Source organism: Myotis daubentonii, chromosome 11, assembly GCF_963259705.1.
Source record: "Myotis daubentonii chromosome 11, mMyoDau2.1, whole genome shotgun sequence".
Lineage (NCBI taxonomy): Eukaryota > Metazoa > Chordata > Mammalia > Chiroptera > Vespertilionidae > Myotis > Myotis daubentonii.
Window position 1 is genome coordinate 66,098,889 of NC_081850.1, and position 21,174 is coordinate 66,120,062.

Below are 21,174 nucleotides of genomic sequence, written 5' to 3' on the forward strand. Positions count from 1 at the left end.
CCTGAGACCTTTCAGTCTGCAGGCCGACGCTCTATCCACTGAGCCAAACTGGCCTCGGCTGAAAGGGGGATTTTTATGCCATCTCCTTTATGAGGATTAAGTGTGTACAACTGTAAGCACTCTCCTCCCCAGCTGCCCTTCATCTCTGTTGTACGCTCTGTAAGGGAGGAGGCTTTTCATCAGACGGTGGGAGCTGGGGAGTTGAGTGTTTTAGGAGAACAGCCTGGAGGAGGTGATGCCTAACTCATGGGGTAAATGAAGCATCAGTGGTGGGAGATCTAGGCAGTGATGTGCCCCAGGGATCCCAGGGGAAGTCCCATGCTGCAACCTCGAGCACATCTGGCTAGCGGCTAGGAGAAAGGTCATTTCAGTGTTGCCTCTGCTTTTGGGGATGGGATCAGAAGAGATGCATAACAGGCAATTGGAAAAAGAATTTTATTCATTTCATGAGGAACAGCTGCCATGAGTCAAGACCTGGATGGAGACAGAGCTCTGGTAGCTTCTGACCAGTGGCCTGGAAAAAGCCTACCTGTTCTTTCTATATCCTCAGACCAGAGTCTAAGTTGGGGCCCCCAAAAGAACACCCATCTCTTTGCCCCCTCTGTACAGGCACAGATTCAGGCAATGCATTCTTGTTAACATTAGATTCTCCTGCTCTGTAGATATCTCCCTGAACAGGAAAATTAACATTCTAGAGTCTAGAATCTAGACATTGAGACCAAGACTGATCTGACATACCAACCAGTATTTTGGATCAGCAACCAGGAACATTTTGAATCGCCAATCAGAAGTCTAGAATGCAAAGTAAGAACCCTCTAACTTTCTGCATTATTTCATCAGGAACTCTGAATTTTAGAATGCCTATATTCCAAATCAACCATAAATCTGGCAACCAGGAACCCAGTTTTCTGGCATGCCAATGAGAACCACTTCTAACATTCTGGATGGTTAACCAGGAATTCAGTATTCTAGAATGACAAACAAGACCACAGCATTCAACATAACGGGTGAAAGACACAAAATTCTACATTTCAACCCCGATATTCTCGATGCCAAACTAGAAACCCAATGTTTAAGACGGTCCACCTTGGCCCCAGCACTCTGGAAAGGCGAGCAAAAAGCCCTCTCCTCCAGAATTCTGCTGCCCTCAGAGCTCTGTGGATGGCCGCTCCACACCAGGCTCATCATCCTGGAGAGGATCAGGTACATGGAAGGAAACATAGGGACACGTCTTGGTGTTGAGGCAAACCAGCTTCTTCAGTGTGGCCGTCTTAACAATGTTGAAGCCCATCTCACCACCAAATGTGCTTGACTTCCAGTACTCGGGAGAACAGATGGCATTCCCTAAGAGGCCCTTGAGGGAAAAGGGAGCCCCAATTTCTATCATACTCTCCCCAAAGATGGAGTTTGGATGGCACTTCTCAAGAAGCAGTCCCGGGTAGAACTCCAAGGCATCAATGTCTCCATATAGCTCCTCCAATTCAGCTGCCATCTCCTTCTCTCCTGCAAGGGGAAGAAGCTGGAGTCAGAATCACTGTTCTATCCACTGAGATTAATCTGGGGAGGAAACCTAGGTCCACCTTTCTCTGGGGAAAATAAGGGACTTCAGAAAAACAGCTTGAGCAATTGAGCACATGCCCTAAACTCTGGCATTCTAGGTTGTCGAACAGGAACCCAGGTGTCAGGCATGCCAATGAGAACCACTTTTAACATTCTGGATGGTTAACCAGGAATTCAGTATTCTAGAATGACAAATGGTGACTGACCCTTCTCCAGGACTGCATCTAGGGAAGGAATTTGCTACTTACGGAGTCAAGGGTCTACCACCAAACAGCACGTGACCCTGAGCAACTCATCTCACTTCTCTGTGCCATAATTTCCTGATCATTACAATAGGGAGAAGCTACCCACCTTGTTTCCTTCACAGGCAGGTTTTAAGGCCTTATCCTGGTCTAAGAGCCTGCATTCTACTGGAGTTCAGAGACATAATGTAACTAGTCCAACCTCACACAGAGATTGAGTGATAGAGCTATTTCTGCCTCTCTGGACTGTCACAGGAGACAGATATTGAACTTTCCTACCTGTTTCCTCAAATCCACCCTCCCACAAGGCACACAGTACACAGCTATGGGTAGGTCATGTTACACTCTTGTCAAAACCCTTCAGTGGCTTCCCATTGTCTGTGACAAAGGTTTCCAAACTTGGCTGCCCAGCAGCTGGGGATCAGCAATAGCAATAACACACACACACACACACACACACACACACACACACACACAGTCTTGGGGACTATCCAGGCCTACTGAGTCAGAATCTCTGGAATAGATATCCAGAGTTCAGTATTTTTAATCAGTTTTATAAGTGATTCTTAGGTAACTGGTCTATAAATGGGTATTTAAGATCAACTCGACAGAATAAAACCCAAAATCTTTAGCACAAAATCCAAGATTCTATACAATTTGGCCCCAACCTCCTATCACTACCTTTACCCCACTCCCACATAAGCTCCTTGTCCAGCCACAACTATGACTATTCTCCATAGTAGATTTGTTTTTTATGACCTCTGTGCTTTTGTACTCTCTGTTCCTTTACCTCGAATGCTGTTCCCTCTATTCTTTACCCCGAATATCCCTATTTATCCTTCAAACCCAGCTCAAAAGCTACCTTCTCTCCCCTAGAAGGGTATTTACCATCCCACACCCCTGTAATCCCAGTCACAGGCCTGGCCACATGTATTGGCCCATTCTGCTTCCTCAATGTCTCCTACACTTCAGTGCAATTTGATTGAGGGCATGGACCGTATCCAGGAAGCAGCTTCTCACCTGTGAACTCCTGGAAAGAGGTGTAGGGCTTCATGCCAAACCTCTTGCGGTACTCATTGAAAGGCTGCAGCCGCTGCTCTCGAGATTCCTTGATGACGTCCATGGCCACGTGCAGGATGTGGTGGTCTATGTTCCTACCCCCACCAATCTGCCAAGAGACAAACACAGCCGTGGTCTGAGAGCCTGGCCACATTGCCCTGGAAAAGAACTGCAGGTCAGGAGTGCTTCCTGAGCTGGGACAGAAAGTATGGCTCAACCTAGCCCTCACCATGCCAGGAACCTGATGCTAGGTCTGCCACTGCCATGCTTTCTCAAGGACCCCCTGGGAGTCTACAATAGGGATAAGCTACACATCCTCCCCATCTCTAACTGTGGAATGAGCCAGGAGGACCACTGTAGTAACTCACCAGCCACACCGTTCCCCAACCATCTCAATTTAGGTGGGAAACCCCAACATCCTATTAAGGAAGGTTCTGTTCGGGTAGAACAAGTATAATAGGATGGAAACGAGGAAACACATATTTGGGTGAAATCATACAAGTTGGAGCAAAGCTAGCAGAGGCTGGTGGTGATCTCAGCTTGACCATTTACAAACTGTGGGGCTGTTGTGGTTGAATTGTGCGCCCCCAAAAAGATATGTTGAAGTCCTAACCCCCAGAACTGATAAATATGACCTTACATGGAAATAGATGTAATTAGAGGTCATACTCTAGTGGGGTGGGCCCTAATCCAACATCTGATGTCCTGATCAAAAGAAAAACCAGAGGCACAGGTAGAACACCATGTTGAAGCGATGCTTCTACAAACCAAAGAACACCAAGAATTGCTGGAAACTGCCAGGAGCGGAGAGAAAGGCATGGAACAGGTTCTCCCTTGGAACCTTCAGAGAGAACTTGGCTCGGCTGACACCTTGATTTTGGACTTTTAGCCTCCTGAACTAGTAAAGAATAAATTTCTGCTGTTTAAAGCCACCTCATTTGTGGTCCTTTTGCAGCTACAGGAAACTAACACAGGGACCTTGGGCAAGTCTCAGTTCCCTCCTATGCAAAAATGGGGAAGGTAAGAGCATGCACCTGATATGGTTGTGAAATAAGCCAGATAAAGCATGCAAAGCAGTTAGCAGAGTGTTGGTCACATGCTGACCCCAAGATAGTAGCCATGTGTGGTGATTATCAAGGGAAGACCTGTTTTATCACTTCTCACACTCTCTTTATATTTTTTATTTTTTTAAATATATTTCTTTATTGATTTCAGAGAGGAAGGAAGAGGGAGAGAGAGATAGAAACATCAGTGATGAAAGAGAATCATTGATCGGCTGCCTCCTGCATGCCCCCTACTGGGGATTGCGAGCCCGCAATCCAGGTATGTGCCCTTGGCCAGAATCGAACTTGGGACCCTTCAGTCCGCAGGCCGACGCTCTATCCACTGAGCCAAACAGGCTAGGGCTCTCATCCTCTCTTTAATATCCTGGGAGTCAACACACTTCATTGCCCTTCTGCCTTGTGCCAGAAAACAACAGGGCTTTCACATGCATTATCATGGTCATGCCTTAAAATTTCTTCAGAAACCATGCAGCCACACACAAAAGCTATTGTCTCTAAAGAGAGGCCATAACGCAGCCAGCAGCTGGCCGCTGATGGCAGCATATGCTAATTTCAGCCAAATTGCCAGAAGGAAACTTCAATCCATACGGTGCCACAACTTCATGATACATCTTAGGGACAAGAATTAGAGACAAACAGGATGAGGGGAGCTAAGATAAAGGGGAGCTTCCAAGTGTGGACACAAGGAGATTGAGGAGGGAGTTGGTTAGGAATTCCAGGGCAAAAGGCTGTATTCATTTGTTAGGGAAGCCATTACAAAGTATCACCAACTGGACAACCTAAACAACAGAAACTTATTTCCTCACAATTCTGGAGGCTACAAGTCCAACATCAAGGTGTCAGCAGGGTTGATTTCATTCTGAGGCTCATAGATGGCCATCATCTCTCTATGTCTTCTCTGTGTGCATGTCTATATCCTAATCTCTTCTTATCAGAACACCGATCAGACCAGGGCCCACCCAATGACCCCCATTTAATCTTAATTTCCCCTTTAAAGACCCTATCTCCAAATACAGTCACTGGGGGTTAGGACAGAGATATTGGAGTGGGGAGGGGGGAGGACTTTCACCATGTGAATTAGTAGGGAGGACATTCAAAACATAACAGAGGCCTATGATGTAATAAAGACCTAGTAGGTGCAGGCACCTTCACATATATGACCATACCCCGAATGTCCTCCTGGTCCTCAAATTGCCATGCCTCTGACTTCAGGGCCTTTGCCATGCTGTCCCCTCCATCTGGAATGCAATCATCCCTGCCATTCCCTGGGCAATCCCTGTGCAGCGATCTCTGCTCAAACAACACTTCCTCGTCCACAATCCCCAAGCCTGGCTCAGGAGCCCCTCTCCAAGGTCCCAATGCACTGTGGGCTTTGTGGAGTTTTGTGGACTGTGGTTTCTAACATGCTCTTTTTTAAAAATTCACACCAGAGAAGCATCTGGTACAGGGTCTAACATGCAATAGTGCTCAAATGATGTCAGCCGTCATACGACTACTGTTCCTTTCTAAGGAAAAGCACCAAAAGGACAAGGACCCAAGAACCACACTGGTCTTGGTCACCACTATGTCCCCAGCAGCTGGAGCAATGCCTGGCATCGCCAAACGGACAAAGGGACAAGAGAATGAATGAAGGCATGCTCACAGCTACTCTGCAGGAGTGGCACTGTCCCCATTCTGCAGAAAAGAAAACTGGGATTTGGATCCAGGTCTGCTGGATCCCAGAGCCCACCCACCCTCACCACGGCTCCTCCAAGGCTTACCCGGCCAGCACTCTGGCGAGAGAAGGCGTCCACCAGGGCCTCCACCCCATGGTCCACCAGTATGGAGGTGTTGAACAGGAACTGCTCATAGCTGTAGTCCTGGGAGCCCACCGTGAAGGAGTCGGGCATGAGCGGGTGCCAGTGGTAGAGATGGTTGAACTCCAAGGCGATGCGGTTCTGGTACTGGAACTGGACGCTGAACAGCAGCTCCGGGTCGAACTTGAGCTGCAGGAAGTAGCCGCTCAGCTGCTGCACGTACTCCTCGATGACGATCTTGATGGTCTCCCCTGGGAGCAGGGTCAGCAGAGCACACGATATAGCCCCGCTTGGGAAGCAGGCCAGTTCATAAACAGGGTTGCTTAGTGCTTCTGTATTGCTGCTGTTGTTGTTTTGCTTTATTTGGCTACATACACTTGTCTTTGGAGTAGGGGGTGTGAAAATGGAACTGCCTGTCTCGGGCAGCCCCTACCTTCCAAGGGGAAGTTATGGCCCAGCTAACCGGGACATGCAAAGAAAGTGTCTGAGAACTGGTTCTGTGACTCCTGGGTGACCACCCCCGCCCCCCAGCCCGTTTAAAGAAGCTGAAGCCCGGCTGTGGTGACTCAGTGGATCGAGCATTGTCCCATGGACCAAGCAGTCCTGGGTTCAATTCCCAGTCAGGGCACATGCCCAGGTTGAGGGCTCGATCCCCAGTAGGGGGCCTGCAGGAGGCAGCCGACCAGTGATTCTTTCTCATCATTGATGTTTCTAACTCTCTCTCCCTCTCCCTTTCTCTCTGAAATCAATAAAAATATATTTAAAAGAGAAAAAAAGAAGTTGGAGAGGCCATAAAAGATGGGAAAGTGGAGGCCAACTTAGTGAGGACTCTCAGAGTGTGTGTACGGGGAGTGGGGAAGGGGATTGGAAGAAACACCCCTAAAAGCAGCTGTAGCAGTAAGACCGACACTGAGGACAATCTAGTCCCAAATATATTTCTTACATGTTCTTACACATCAGAATTCTGATGCAGAGATTTTCCTCTGCTCCCTTAGAAACCAGCTACAAAGCAAAGAGCAAGGGAAGAAACAAATTGGGCATCCCATACCAAAATGAAAACTGGTCACCTAGCTATGAAAAGAAACAGGTATTTTGCCCAATCAGCCATTAGACAAACGGGCTTTTAGCAAATTGATCTGGACCCACTGGATTTGCAATCAGCTGACCTTTGTCCAAATCCTGGCCTCCCCATTTCTAGCCACTTGTGCTTGGGCCCCGTTACCTGATCTCTCTGAACTTGACTTTCCTTACCTGTGAAATGTGTATTATAATAATGTCAGTACAATAATGGTCATAGGGTTGTTGGGAGGAGTAGAGAATGAAAGCATCTAAACTGCTTGGCACAGGGCCTGGCATCACAGGGAGTGTCAATACACGCAGGTGAGGAGCAGCAGCACCAAGTGTAGGTGTGAGGGGAGAATGCCCTCCCCAAACTCGCACATTCACGAAAGGTCAGACTAAGGCTTGCATCCCCTCCCCACTCAGGAACGAGCTGCCCCTGTGAAGTGGTGGAAATAGCATAAACCTTGGTGGCAGCCAGACCTGGTTCAAGTCTTCTGCTGAGTGGTCTTGGAGAATTCACTTGCCCTCTCTGAATCTTAATTTTCACAGGAAGAGTAATCATATCTGGTGCATAAGGCATTTGGGGAGGGTTAAATGAAGCACTGGATATACGGCTTTATCACCTTTGGTCACAGCTCTATCACCAGTGAGATGCTGGGCAGCCTCCAGCCACAGACTTGCCCTCTCTGGTCAAGGTCTCTGCAATGCTGGAACTTCAGAACCAGCCCTTCTTCTTCTTTAGTCTGTATCTATTCCTGTTGCCTGGCTCTTCCAGGCTCCAGTGAATCAGGCACTATAATTGGGACCAGCCCTCCCCAGGGGTGCCCAGAGGTGAGGGAAGGGGCTTACTGGTGACTCAGAGTAAATAAGACCTGGATGGGGTGTCAGAGGCCAAGCTCCCAAGCAGGAAGCCATCTGACATTTTAGGCTGCAGACTCGTCCCCTTAGGAAACACAAAAATATCCTGTCCCTGAGTCATCTAGAAGCTACCAAACTCCAGGAAGGCAGACACATGCAGGGCAGGAAACAAGAGGATTTCTGAAGGCCAGAGAGCTGGGGTTTGCCCTGCACATGCCAGGGATGTCAATCTGTGCAGTACACTGGGAAACTGAGGCTTGGGAGGAGTAATGAAATTGGCTGCGAGTCACCCAGCTAATATCAACCATCACAGCCGTTTCCTGAAGGCCTACTATGTGTTGAGTGCTTTCTCATTCCTCATCTCAACAAGTCCTTACAATCATCATTATCCCCAGTGTCCACATTTGGAAACTGAGGCTCACAAAGGGGAATGGGCCTGCTCTGAGTCTCATAGATAGTAAACCTGCCACCCCCTGCTTCTCAGAATGGAGGGCCTGACCTTTCAGGACAGGGCTGGTTCGGAGTCCTCACCTATGAGGATGAGGCGGGCCGTCTGGAAGAGCTGTTCATCTCCCCAGGTGGGGTGCTCAGCCTTCAGCAGGTCACACACGCGGTTGTGTTCGCGCAGCCAGAGCGTGGCATAAAGCATGAGCCCGGGAAGCAGTCCAAACACCTCCTGGCCCACAGCCATCCGGCTCTTGGGCGGAATGCCCTTTGGGTAGTGCATCAACACAGGCGCCTCTTCCACCGATGGCGGGTACATCTCTCCGCCCAGCATCTGCAGGATGGGGCCACCTGGCAACCTGGGGATGGGGCAGGGCGCCTGCACCTACCACATCTGACTCCCTCCCGCTCCTGCTTACAGCTGCGTATCACACAGGGTCCCTTCCCACCCTCCCTAACCAAGGCTTGTTGATTCCACTGCCTAAATCTCTCTTAAAATGGGTCCCTTTCTCCCTGTCCCCATTACCACCGGCAGCTTCCAAACCACCCTGGCTCCTCTCAACGCGGCTCCTTACTCTTCCTCCTGCCCCCAAGCAGTCTGTTCTCAGCATTGTAGCCTGAGAACATATCTTGTATCACACCCTGGCTTAAACCCTTTCCAAGTTCTCTCTCTGTTCTTGGGAAAAACATCAGAAATCCTTAACACAGCCCCACAGATGTCTCCATCCCCATCCCCATCCCCGTCCCCATCCCCATCCCCATCCCCATCCCCATCCCGACCCCCATCATTTAGATGCCCAGGAGCACCTTCCTTATTTCACTCCCTTCAAGTCACTCAGGCTGCTTCCCTCCCCCCCACAACCCCCCACTCCTTGGCACATGCTACCCAGGAAGGCCCTTTCCCTTCTTAACCTCCCGAAATCCTCCTCAAACATCATGCAACTCTTGGTTTATGTGTAATTCCCAGGAAAGACTTCCCCATCCTGTGACCTCTCGTGGCTTCTCCCTGGTGGCAGTTATCACCAGTGTAACCGGTTATATGGCAGTTTCTTTATTCGTTCAATAAATATACACCGAGGACCTACTATGTGCCAAGGGCTGTTTTTAGTCCTAAAGATTCAGCCCTGGACTTTTATTTTGGGTTTTCATTTGTTTAGACGTTCATGCGTAGCTGTGGAGGACTAGAAACGTGGCTGGTGTGAATGAAGACGTGGATGTGAATTGTTTATTTTACTTAATTTCTATTTAAATTTTGAAGCGGAAACTTCAGCTATTGGAAAATCTTTAAGTGCACTTAAAACAACTGGGGCAAATGAATCTACTGTATTCAACTCTAAGTTTTATGAAATCTAAATACAGATCAGATATCCCCAATGAAAATTTGGCAGCCAAATTAAGATGTGCTATAAGTATAAAATATAGATCAGATTTCTAAGATCTAGCATTAAAAAAAGACTGTGAGATATTTTGTTAATAATTTTGGTATTGATTACATTTAGAAATGATAACATTCTGAATATATATGGGTTAAATGAAATATATTATTACGATCAATTTCATGTTTCCTTTTCTCTCTTTTAATGTGGCCACTAGGAAAGTTTTAATTGTATCTGTGGTTCACATCATAATTCTATTGGACAGTGCTAAAACTTTTCAGACAAAGTGACTTTGTGGAACAAGCATCCTAGTTTTATGTCTGTGGCCTCTGATTGGCTGTGAGTTCCCGGAGGGTAGGTCCCCAAATTATCATGGTCACTGCTCCCTAACCTGTGCCAGGCACCTCATAGAGCCCAATTAATATGGTGGGGAAAGTAAATGAACAAAGGCAAACTGAAAATGCCCATCTCCTACCGAGCCCTAAAATCTATCTCCCAGGAAACACGAGGGGCCATTTCTGTTCCTTGTCTGCATCTCAGGCCTGGCACCTTCTCCAGGGTCTATTGTCTCTCCTCCCCTCACACACCTCCAGCTCCTGAAGCTGGCCCTCTCAGAACACCACCCGAGTCCCCAACAGCCCTTCCCAAAGCTCCATCCCCGTGTCCATCGCTACCTGGTACTTGAGTTTCCCATCCTTAAAGAGCCGCAGCTGATACTGACGGTCCAGACTGTCCCCATAAATGTGGCCAAGGTCTACCTGAGGACAGAGAAGGGGCCCAATCAGATCCTCAGGTGGTTCTGCCCCACAGTGACAACAGCACGTGCCAAATTAGGCCCAGAGAAGCCCTAAGCCCCTCCTAGGTACTTACCCCATGGCCCAAGGCCTTGGTGAAGCCAGCACCCATCTTGCCAGAAGTTTTGAAGAACTGGTGGGTGAAGTGTTGGGCGAAGAAGGCAAACATGAGGTTGGCACCTTGGGGGTCAGGTATGAACTTCTTCCTGAGCAGGAAGCGACGGCTCAGGAGCTGGGGATCTGGCAGCTGCTGCTTTCCTGGTTGGGGAGGTGGAAAAGAGCGGTCGCTGCCGCCTCCCTGCACCTGCCCTAGGGCCTCGGGGCTCACCAGACCAAGTTGGTCCATGCAGGAAGCCCAGAGCAGCCTCTAAGGGCCACCTCCCTCCCACCAGATGGCCCCTTGCACTTTCTCTAACAAAAGGCCCTAGAAGTATATCTGGGTGAAGTGGCAGGATATCTGGAATTTAATAAGATTGGCAAATGGGGCACAAGTCTTAAAACTGGAAGATGGATACATGGATCATTTTCCTTTCCTCTCAACTTTTGCGTGTGTTGGTAACTTTGAAGAAGTTAACCAAAGAGAAAGAAGAAAGAAAAAACACAAAGAAACTAAAGAACTTGGACTCCCCAGCCCTGGAACGGGGTAGCCTGGCTATGACATTCACAAACCGTGTGAACACAGATAAGTCATATCATCCCCCTGAGCTTCAACTTCCTCATCTCTAAAATAGGACAAATGAAACTTTTTTTTATGCAGCGGGTTGGAGAAGTGCGTGAAGTAATGTAAGCATGAACAGAGAACTGGTGAGGTGAGATCTTTTAAATCAAGGGTCAGCGAACTTTTTCTGTAAAAGACAAGATAGCCAATACGTGAGGCTTTGCCAACATATGGTCTCTGTCCCATCTACTCAGCTGCACTATTGTAGCAGGAAACGAGCCATACACTATACTTCATGAGTGTGACTGGGTTCCAGCAAAGCTTTATTTACAAAACGGAGATTGGGCCGGGTTTGGCCTGCAGACTGGAGTTTGCCAACCTATTTTAAACAATGCCAGTCTTTCTATGTCTGGGGTAAAGACAACAGTCGCCTTGAAGCAGGTGTCTGTCATGGTGAGAATAGGTGTTAAGGGACCTTACATAATTATGCCAATGTCAGATAAGTCAGTACCCAATGCATTTGCAGAAAAGAGTAACTAAATTTTTGTGTTTTGGTAAAGGCATCCTTGCATGTCACCTCATGTGAGGCCCAGGACTGACAGTTAAAGACCAGTAGACTAGCCCTTTGAATGGAAATGGCTGACTAGTTTCCTCTAGCAGGAAAGGGTATCTAGCCCCCCGAAGGGAACTCCCCAAAAGGGAACTTGAACAGGTCCCAGCAAAGTGTTGGCAGGGTCCAGAAGCTCTGCGAGACCCAGCTATTCTGGCAGAATGGTTGTGCTTTGGGAAGAGTAGCTACACCTGAGTGTAAACCATCAGCATAGCGCCCTTGAGGCCCAAGTAAGGACACCTATATGTTTGCCTGTTTGAACCAGGGAAGCACACAGCCCTGGGCCTGCACACAACCCAGGATCGGGGCTCCACAGCGACACCATGTGGTGGGGACTGGAGTGATGGCAGTGGCAGACTGATGCCTCTGGTCCTCTCTGTCCTTGAAGCTGGAGTGATGGCTCTGAACTGGGTAAACTCTCAGGTGTTTGGACAGTCAAGAAAGACCCCTGCCAGTGAGACCGAGTGGGGTTTGGGCAACTAAAGAAAGACAATCTGACCGTCTATGTACACTGCACTAATGAAGCATGTAAAGCAGTGAGGGCGAACCTTTTGAGCTCGGCGTGTCAGCATTTTGAAAAACCCTAACTTAACTCTGGTGCCGTGTCACATATAGACATTTTTTGATATTTGCAACCATAGTAAAACAAAGATTTATATTTTTGATATTTATTTTATATAGTTAAATGCCATTTAACAAAGAAAAATCAACCAAAAGAATGAGTTCGCGTGTCAGAGGTTCGCCATCACTGATGTAAAGCTGTTTACATTAGTGAAGAACCAACTAAAGAGCACACTATTACCTCCCTCCCACATTGTAACTTTTAAGTCACTCCCATACCAGCAGGATCCCACCCATTCAGTAGACAAGGTTCAGGCAAAGAGGCAACCTGGAAACACGAAACGCTGGTCTGACTTTGCCACTGACTCTCTGGTGACCTCAGGCAAGACCCTCTACCACCCTTTCCTGTCCTGGGCCCTGGTTCTGAATATGTCATGTGTCTTGCCTTGGTCCACCTATCGGTGACATCGCTTTTTCCTTGAGAGGAGAACTGAGCATCTCCTGTGATTCCCCAGCCCCCAGCCCCACCTCCATTACCTTTGGTCCCCATGGGTGTGGGGCAGTCTTGGGGCACGGAGGGCAGAACACGAGTGTAATAGGTCAAGTTGGAGAAGGCCTCCCAGCTGATGTAATCATGGGCTACGTTGTAGGTGGGGGGGCTGGGAATAAGGTTGGAACGCGCTGTAAAGGGCAAAGATGATGGTGACAAGGGAGTTCCCACCCCCAGGCATACACCCCCTTCCCAGCTTTCTCTTGAGTTGGACTTGTTTTATCTGGCATCTCAGAGTCTCCCCACCCACTGCCCTTATCAGATGCCAAGAGTTCCAAGAACTGGCAGGATTTCTTGCTCCTCCAGATTAGGGGGACCTTGTCCCCACCCACCTGTGAGTACCAGGCGCATGAGCATGTCACGGATGAAGGTGGCATTGATAAACTCCCAGAACCAGCGCCCATGTGTCAGCAGGAAGTGGGCGAAAGAGGGGCTGGGCCGCAATGAATTCCGGAGCCAGGTCCACAGATCAGCTGCAAGGGCAGTGGGAGCCATTCAGTCCTGCCCTCCAGGCAGGGTCAGAAGTAGCCAGGGTGGGAGATGGGAACTGGGAACCAGGGCCAGGATGGGATAGGGCAGAACATCTGGGGTGGAGGTAAGGATGGGAGTGATGACACATGATAAAGCCAGAACCTGGTGTGAGGACGGGACAGGGCCAGGGAGTGAGGGTGGGGCTGGGCAGTGAGGACTGGCCACAGAGCCCAGACCAGGGAGTGAAGACTGAGGTCAGGGAGAGTCAGGGATCAAAGCCAGGCAAGGAAAGAGACGGGCCATGGCCAGAGGTGAGGGAAGGAAGTGGAGTCTCAGAGGATGAGCCTAGGGAAGGGCCCAAGATAGAAGGAGTTGGGGCTGCAGGCCCAGCTCACGGATGGTGCAGTTGGGGCCAGAATAGCCCGTGCGGGTGCAGTCACACTGGTAGCGGTCAAGGCCAAAGCGGACACAGATGCCCTGGTGCTGGCATGGGTAGTAGCAACAGGGGTTCACTGTGGGTGAGAAACAGAGATCAGAGACCACCCTTGGGTGACCTCTCATTGGGGCCAAAGGCATGGACTCAGATGGCAGTTCTGTCCTAACTCACTAGACTTCAATGTTCCCCTAAGGACCTTCTCTGTCCCACAGCTATGAGCAAAACCCCAGCCCTGCTGCCTCTAGGCCCTGCTCTGATCTCCAGTGTGGCCTCATCAGGGTCCCCAGGGGAAGTCCCCCCTCCCTCCCTGCTGCCACCAATGGGGGGGGGGGGACGTGCAGGGGAAGAGTCCAGGCCCCAGGCTGTAGCATCAAAGGCTAGGAAACAGCTGATAAGACCCTGAAGCCACATGCCTCTAGAACGTTCACTTCCTACCAAGTCAGGGCCCAGCCCTAAGGGCAGGGTTTGCAGCATTGGGGAAAGGGACAAGGATGGGGGTCTCTCTCAAACCAGCTCCCAACCTCTGGGCACCAGGACACTAGGAAGATGAGATCGCCCACCAGCCCCCTATTTTTGCAGAAGGGAAGGAAGAGCAGGTATCCTGATGTCCACTTGCAGATGGGGAAACTGAGGCCCAGATAGAGGGAAACCCAGGAGGGTCACCTAGCAAGTCATACCAGGCCAACTGCCATCCCTTCACTTCCAGCCCACCTCACAGACTCAGCGATCAAGTCCAAGGAAAGAGGTTTCCCAGAACCCTGAAGAGAGTATGGGTTTGAGAGGACTTCAGCTGTCTCAGCTCCCATTCCTGACGGGGCGGGGGAGGGGGGGCACCAGGGAGCAGAGAGAGGAGGTAGGTCTGCCCTATAGGATCTTGAGGTAGGTCAGGGACCAAGGGAACAGGAGACAGGTGGCTGGAAAAATCTACTGAGAGAGTGAGCAGCACTCTGGCATCAGCCCCCTGCCTCCTGGAGAAACCCCCATCAGGAAGTCCCTCCTTGAGTCTAACACAGGCCTCGTTGAGCACAGCCCCCTGGCCCAATCTTCACTGGCTCCGTGATTCTACAAGAGCGAAGTCAGAGCTCCTTAGAGCTCGCTCAGTGTTCATTCACTACAGAGCAAGGGAAACCGAGGCTCCGAGAGAGGTAGAGAGGGCCCTCCTACAGACCCAGGGTCCTGCTCCTGGCAGGGGCTCCTTCCCCAGCCTCCCGCAGGAAACACCAGGCTCCCCTCGGCAAACATGCAGTACTTCCTCATCTGGGCCCAGAGCCAATGTTATGGGGAACTTCTCTTCTTTATGAAACTGATTGTAGGGGGTCAAGAGGCAAGAGAAGGCTGGGAAGTCATCTCAGGGTGCTGTGATCAGAGGGCATGACCCCGGGCAAGCTGTGACCCCTTCTCACTTCACAGCCTGAGGCCCGGGCAGCAGGGTCTTCCTCCCCCCACCCTTGAGAGGGGCCCCAGCACCACCACCAACCCCTTCCATCACGCACACACACAAGCAAGCTAGAAGCAAATCATAAAAATCATGCAAATAATTTTGCTTAAACCCTGGCAACTCCCCACCACCCCCACAATGGTATCTTTGTGACCCCTGCAGGGGTGTAGGAAGGAGGGGCCAATGGAAAGGAAAGAAGGCTGGACAAAAGGCCTTATCAGGCTGACACAGGCGGACTGGCAGCAGCCAGGACCCAGGGCAAGGACCTGGCAGGACCCAGCCTCCCCCTCCCACAACCACAGGCCCAGAAATGCCAAGGAGGCTCAGGGATCTGGAACTCTCCTCATTGATCCCTCCCGCTCAGGGCACTGCTCGCCTGCCTAATTCCCCTGCCCCGGAACCCCACTTCCCACCTCCCAACCTGGACACACAAGGCCCTCACACCACCCTGCAGCCCAGTCTCCCCATCCCTCCCACAGCAGGGATCTCAAAAGGATCTCAAGAGGTCCTTACAGCCCATTCTATGGGGTCCTGTCCCTTAGTCCCAAAACCGAAAGCTCTTCTTCCTTTGCCAGACTGCTGCTCCTCCCTGAAAATTCCCTCCAAGTCTACCTGACCCTCCCGACTGAGCCCACACCTTGCCCCCAGCAATCAGTCTCCCCTGAATATCCACACGGAACTCCTCCCGCTGTCCCTCAGCCGGGCTCCAGGCTCTGAGTCAGCCTGCTCTTCTCCACCATAAGCCCACACTCTGCCCCGACTTTCTCCTCCAGGCACACAGCTGGCGCTCAACCCGGGTCCTGGAGAGATCCAGCCACACAAGGGATCCAGATGTGGTGGCCAGAGCGCAACAAGCGTTTGTGGAATTAATTAAATGAAGCTAAGAAACAGGCCACCTCAAGTTCGCCCAAAGAGACCTCTGATCTTCCCAGCCTGGGCCGCCGGCTCGGAATCTAGCTTGAAAACTTCCTGCATAGCCCGAGAGTCCTGCCCCGGCAGGAGCAGAAATGCCTCTCCTGCCAGGAGAGGCCTCGTGCCGAACCCACGCTCCTCCCCTCAAGGCTGGCTGTCCAACTTTCCCTCCCTCCTCCTCCGCAATCTTTCCACAAACACCAGCTGCCCCAGGGTAGGAAAAGTTCTCCCCAGCCAGGACAGCAGCTGCTGTTGGGGCTCAGGGTGGGCAGAGCCTTGCGTAGTCACCATTCAAGTTTCTCTGCTCAGCACTCCCTGGGAGGGGTCTGTGAGGCCTTTCTATGGCGCAGATGAGGAATGCGAGGCTCCAGAGGCAGGAGCTTGCCCAAGCCCCACTGCTTCAAGGTCACAGAGCCCCTTTCTCTCCCCGCTTCCTTGTCCTCCAGGTTTCCAGGCCTGGATTTGGGGAAGGGTTCGGGAGGGAGAGTCACTTTGATCAGAATGATCCCAGGGGAGGTAGGTTTGTCACCCTTCCTTTGAGATGGACCTGAAAATCCTAAATGAATGAAACCAGAACTCCTGAGAGCTCACCATCCCCTGCCACAACCAGAGCTAAAGAAGGCGTTCCTTCAGTCTAACTTAAAGCCCACATGCTTTCACACCAGCCCAGTTCCGGGCTCAGTAGAGGACACCTTGTGTAATAAACCACCAAGAAAGAGAACTGGGGAGATGCAGGCACCGAGTCTTGAGTTCCCACACCCAGCACAGGGCCAGCCACCAAGTAGGTGCTGGGGAAAGATGTGCCAGACAGTAGATGTTCTTTGCTGGCTCAACGTCCTTGGTCAAGTCCTTTCCATCCTCTGGACCTCATTTTTCTGTGTATCCCACGAAGGGGATGGAACTGACCAGCTCTGAAGAGACCTCCCTTTACATCCCCCCTTCTTTTCTGGTTTGGGTAGAGAAGTCTCTCCCTCTCCATTGATGTGATTCCTCCTCTCTCTGGCCCGGTCCCATCAGCAGACAACCTTGCAACTTGCCCTCGCTGAGTCTTCAAGCCTTCCCAGAGGTGGGCTTGGTCAGCAGGCCCATACGGCACACGTTCCCACGGACAAGGACTATCCAGGAGAGCCTGGGCTCAGAACCATCTGAGGATTCAGGCATGGAAGTGTCCCCTTGCCTAGGAATCAGGGCTCTAGACACAGCGGGGAACACCAAGTCCTCCAGGATGCAAGGCGCCAGGCAGCGAGAGGCTGGAATGAAATCCCCTAAGAATAATATTTAGAGAAACTCCAGGGGCTTGGCAGCCACCGAGGGGAAAAAAGGACCTACTGGCCAGACCTGGGCTCCAGCCCCTACAAGGTGGCAGCCAGAGGCAGGCACCACCACATTAGGCTCGACAGCTGCTCCCACAGCTGGAGGAGGACAACTGGAGAGGAAGCCCCATCCCCGCCCACAGACCCGGCTGGTGCTGCAGATAGCAGGCGCCTGCGTGAGCAGCAGGGAGGCCTTGGGATAGGCTGGGTTCCCACGCCATATGTCAGGGTTAGACCTCGGGGCCTCTGCCTGACACCGAGGCCGTGCCCTATCCCTAACCAAGGAGAGAGCACCAAGCCAAGTCCAGAAGCTGGAGACAATGAACTTGAGCATTAAGGATCCCCTGGCACTGCCTGCCCCTCTGTGCTGGACTCCGCCTGCTACCACACAAGAGGCAGAAGCAGCATCCTCCCTGACACCTGCCCCCAGGTCCATCTGCAGCCCTCATCTTATGGGCCTTTTGCTGCTCCTCTGGGGGAAAACACAGGCATTGGATTCCCATGCCAGATGCCCAGGCACCTAGGACCTCAATTCATTCATAGACTTGGAAGTACAGCCCAAACCTCTGCCCCTGCACCCAGCTCGTCACCCCTTCTCTCCTTGACCCTTGCAGCAGCCTCCTCAATGGTTCCCCACCTCCAGTCTCACCCTCCAACTCATCCATCCAACCCACTCCCCCAGTTATGCTCACACCCAAGGCCTGGTGCTCAAAGGCCTCTGGCAGCCAGGCCTTCCACTGCTCCCTATGTTCCCATCTGCCTCCCGTGGTTCAGACCTGTGGCTCAGCTCCTGTGTGGCCACCAGAGAGACCCTCACAGAGCTTCACAGTAGAGTCTCACGGTATTTCCCCCCACTCGCCCCCTCCTCAAGGTCTAGGTCACCCATTTCAGCCTCCAAGAAGCCTCCCTTAGTTCCTCACACTTGAGAGGTGACTGCTCCCTCCCCTGAGCCCCTTGGATGCAATCTGTTGGCATTTCTGTCTCCCCCAATAGATGGTGAGCTTCTCCCAGCTCTGTGTCTCAGGCTCCAGCCACAGACCAGCAGAAAGCAAACCTTTGGGAATATTTGTGGAATGAAAAAAAAAAAACATTCTGTTTAAACATATAATGATATAAAGATAGGTAGAAAAGGCAAAAAACAAAACAAAACGACGTCGACCATGGCTCACTGGGCCTCAATGAACAGGCGCGGGAAGCCAGGCAGACCAGCCTGGTTACCCCAGGGGTTCTGCATGGGGCAGAGGGGGCCTCAGATGGAGCCCTGGGCTGATCCAGGAGCCGAAAGACTGGGCACTGGGCAGCCTGGTCACCCGGCTCTGCTTCCGGAGACTCAGACAAATGAGCGTGCCGCTCTGGGCCTCAGAGCCCCTTCTGTAGACTGGGACTGTCACATCTCCAGGGCCACTGTGAGCACCCACCGCCGGGCTTTGCAAACTATAAAGGGCTGGCCACATGCCTCTTCCTCCTGTTCTTCCCACAAACTAGTCCTTCACTCTTGCCTGGAGCCCCCTCCATCCTCTCCCTGGCTTCCCCAGATGCCACCCCCTCAAACCCTCTCCTCCAGGAAACCTGGTCTGATCCCCAGTCCATAAATACCTTTCCTCTCTCCCCTGAGCACCGCGCCCCTGCAGCATCAGGGTAGAGAGCTCAGGCCCCCGCTCCCATCCTCTGTTCCCCCCATTTTATAAATGGGAAATGGAGACCCGGAGAGGGCAGATCTCATCGTGGGGGAGGGGAGGAAATGATGCCCGGGCCTTGCACATGTGTGAACACACACGTGCACACGCACGTGCACAGAAGCAGTAAGTGGGGGAGGGGCGCTGAGGGAGGAGCTGAATTCCTGCGCCTGGACCCGTGCGCTGCAGGGTGGTGGCCAGGGGTGGAGGGTTTTATGGGATCTGACTTTCCCCATCCTCTTTGGGTTGATGAAAAGGTAAAGATCTGTGAGAAAACCTTGCAAAGAGCCCAGCAGTCAAACCCTGAGCCCAGGAGCACTGTGAGCTTGGGGGGGTTGTGGCACCTATCAGAGCCTCGGTTTCCTCCTCTGCCCCGTGGGGACATCATGGGAGAGGATCTGAGCCTCCACGGAGGAACCCAGCCCTGTCCATGTCTTTCCAGCTCCCTCTGCCCAGAGGAGTGGTGTGGCCAGGTCCTCACGGGGGCTAGCCATCGGATGGATCCCCCAGAAAGTTGGAGGCTGGAGAGAGGGAACTAGCCAGCCCGCTCACCTCTTTCCCCGGGCAGTTGCGCTGCTTCCTCCGAGAGAGTCCCCCACAGGAAGCAGCGGTGTTCTTGGGCAGCTGGGGGCCCAGAACACACAGGTGAGGGGGCTGGAGCGGAGCCAGTCCTCCCAAAGCCGGCGCGAGATTCCGCCCCTTCCCCCCAAACGAACCCTGCAGCACCCTCCCCTCCCCGACCCTCCCCGCAGCCCAGGCCATACTCCCCGGGGGTGTTCAGAGCCCCATCCCATCAACAGACTGAGCTCCCTCCCCACCCTTCTCCTGGCGCCAAGAGCAGAAAGGGGAACCCGGACCGGCTGGCGCGGAAAGGAGGAAGAGGGGCCGGGCCAGGCCAGGGACACAGGGGATGGGGGACTGCCTACCCGGCGAGGGCTCCCCGGCGCCCGCGGGCAGCAGCAGCAGGAGCAGTGGGAACCAGGACGAAAGACTCCATCCTGCGGGGAGAGAGAGGTGGAGGGCTGAGCCTGGCATTCAAGGCTCCGCCAGGAGGCAGAGGGGATTCCTGGGGCACCAAGGCGGGACTCACGGTTCATGGTGCAGCGGAGCCAGATACAAGCTGCCGGAACCTCGCGTGCCCCTAACTCCGCGGGAGCTCTGGCCGGCCTGGCCCGCCCCTCCCTACCCATTCCCTTGGCTCCACCCCTCCAGCCGGCTGTCACCTCGGCCACCACCCACTTACTTCCTCTACTCCCGGCCCCAGCCAAGATTATTAATAAATCAATAACTTATTCATTATTCCATGATTGCCACCGAGGCGATTTTTCACCTGATGCGCTTGAGCTTGTCAAAGCCCGGTGGTGCCAGAATTGTGTCCATTTGGTAGCTAGGAAACCGAGGCCCAGCGCTGATGTGCGATGCGGAGGTCACCCAAGGCTTAGGGGCAGAGCTGAGTATCTGAGGCTGGAAGCTGCAGGTCTGGACCTCACACCTGCTGCCCAGAGAAGAAAGGGGGCTGGAAAGGAGGAGTCCAGCCTGGCTTCCTCACACGGATCCAACAAGAAAGTCTGGGCTCTGCCCTCTGAAGCCACATGTCTCTGCCTGCGCTTCTGCCACCAGAAATGAAGAGCAGAGGCCCCGGGTCCAGGAGACCTGGGTTTGCTGGCTGTGTTGCCCTGGACCAGGTACTTACTCTCAGTCTCTGGTCCTCAGCATTCTCCTCTGTAAAATGGGGATAATAAGAACCATCCCAGAGGGTGGTTGTAAGATTCAGTGGGATAATGCACACACATTATCCTGGAGCAGGAGTTTTTTTTTTGGGGGGGGGGTGTGTGTATGTGTGCATTATCCACGCACATAGTAGGTGCTCAATTATCAGGAGGCATAGTTTTCAACGATCTAACTCATATTCTAGGGCTGGCCAGGGTCGATGCTCTAGCTCAGTGGTTCTCAACCTTCCTAATGCCGCGACCCTTTAATACAGTTCCTCATGTTGTGGTGACCCCCAACTTCATTGTTACAAGTTGAACATAATTAAAGCATAGTGATTAATCACAAAAACAATATGTAATTATATATGTGTTTTCTGATAGTCTTAGGCGACCCCTGTGAAAGGGTGGTTCGACCCCCAAAGGGGTCGCAACCCACAGATTGAGAACCGCTGCTCTAGCTAGTCTCACATCTGCCTGCCGACTTTACAGAATCCCAGCATCCAGCTCTCCTTGTAGCTGGAGAAACTGATCGTAGCAGGGGCCAGGGATCACCGAGGTCACTCCGAGTCTCCTGGTCAGGTT

At 52.0% G+C, this 21,174-nt stretch overlaps 1 protein-coding gene across 5 annotated transcripts; it reads right to left on the reverse strand.

Annotated features, from left to right (window-relative positions):
* Nucleotides 1–421: 421 nt before the first annotated feature.
* On the reverse strand, nt 422–20,097 carry PTGS1 (prostaglandin-endoperoxide synthase 1). Of its 5 annotated transcripts, XM_059657734.1 has the most exons (11): nt 19,971–20,097; nt 19,807–19,878; nt 13,501–13,617; nt 12,967–13,107; nt 12,622–12,765; nt 10,332–10,513; nt 10,136–10,219; nt 8,173–8,419; nt 5,686–5,972; nt 2,823–2,970; nt 422–1,503 (listed from the first exon to the last, which is right to left on the reverse strand). In XM_059657734.1, exons 1-11 carry the CDS (start codon nt 20,068–20,070, stop codon nt 1,148–1,150), a joined length of 1,878 nt encoding a protein of 625 aa, XP_059513717.1. In that variant the 5' UTR covers nt 20,071–20,097; the 3' UTR covers nt 422–1,147. The 5 variants fall into 5 exon arrangements, with proteins under 5 accessions (XP_059513717.1, XP_059513718.1, XP_059513720.1 ...); XM_059657735.1 differs by lacking the exon at nt 12,622–12,765; XM_059657737.1 differs by lacking the exons at nt 19,807–19,878; nt 19,971–20,097 and adding an exon at nt 18,801–18,922.
* Between the last annotated feature and the right edge of the window lie 1,077 nt (nt 20,098–21,174).

Coding starts and splice junctions, on each gene's coding strand:
- PTGS1 (XM_059657734.1), bottom strand. CDS start 20,070: ATGGGTAGGGAGGGGCGGGCCAGGCCGGCCAGAGCTCCCGCGGAGTTA. Junction 10,220..10,331: donor CCAAGGCCTTGGGCCATGGG/GTAAGTACCTAG, acceptor CTCTGTCCTCAG/GTAGACCTTGGCCACATTTA. Junction 2,971..5,685: donor CTCGCCAGAGTGCTGGCCGG/GTAAGCCTTGGA, acceptor GTCTCTTGGCAG/ATTGGTGGGGGTAGGAACAT.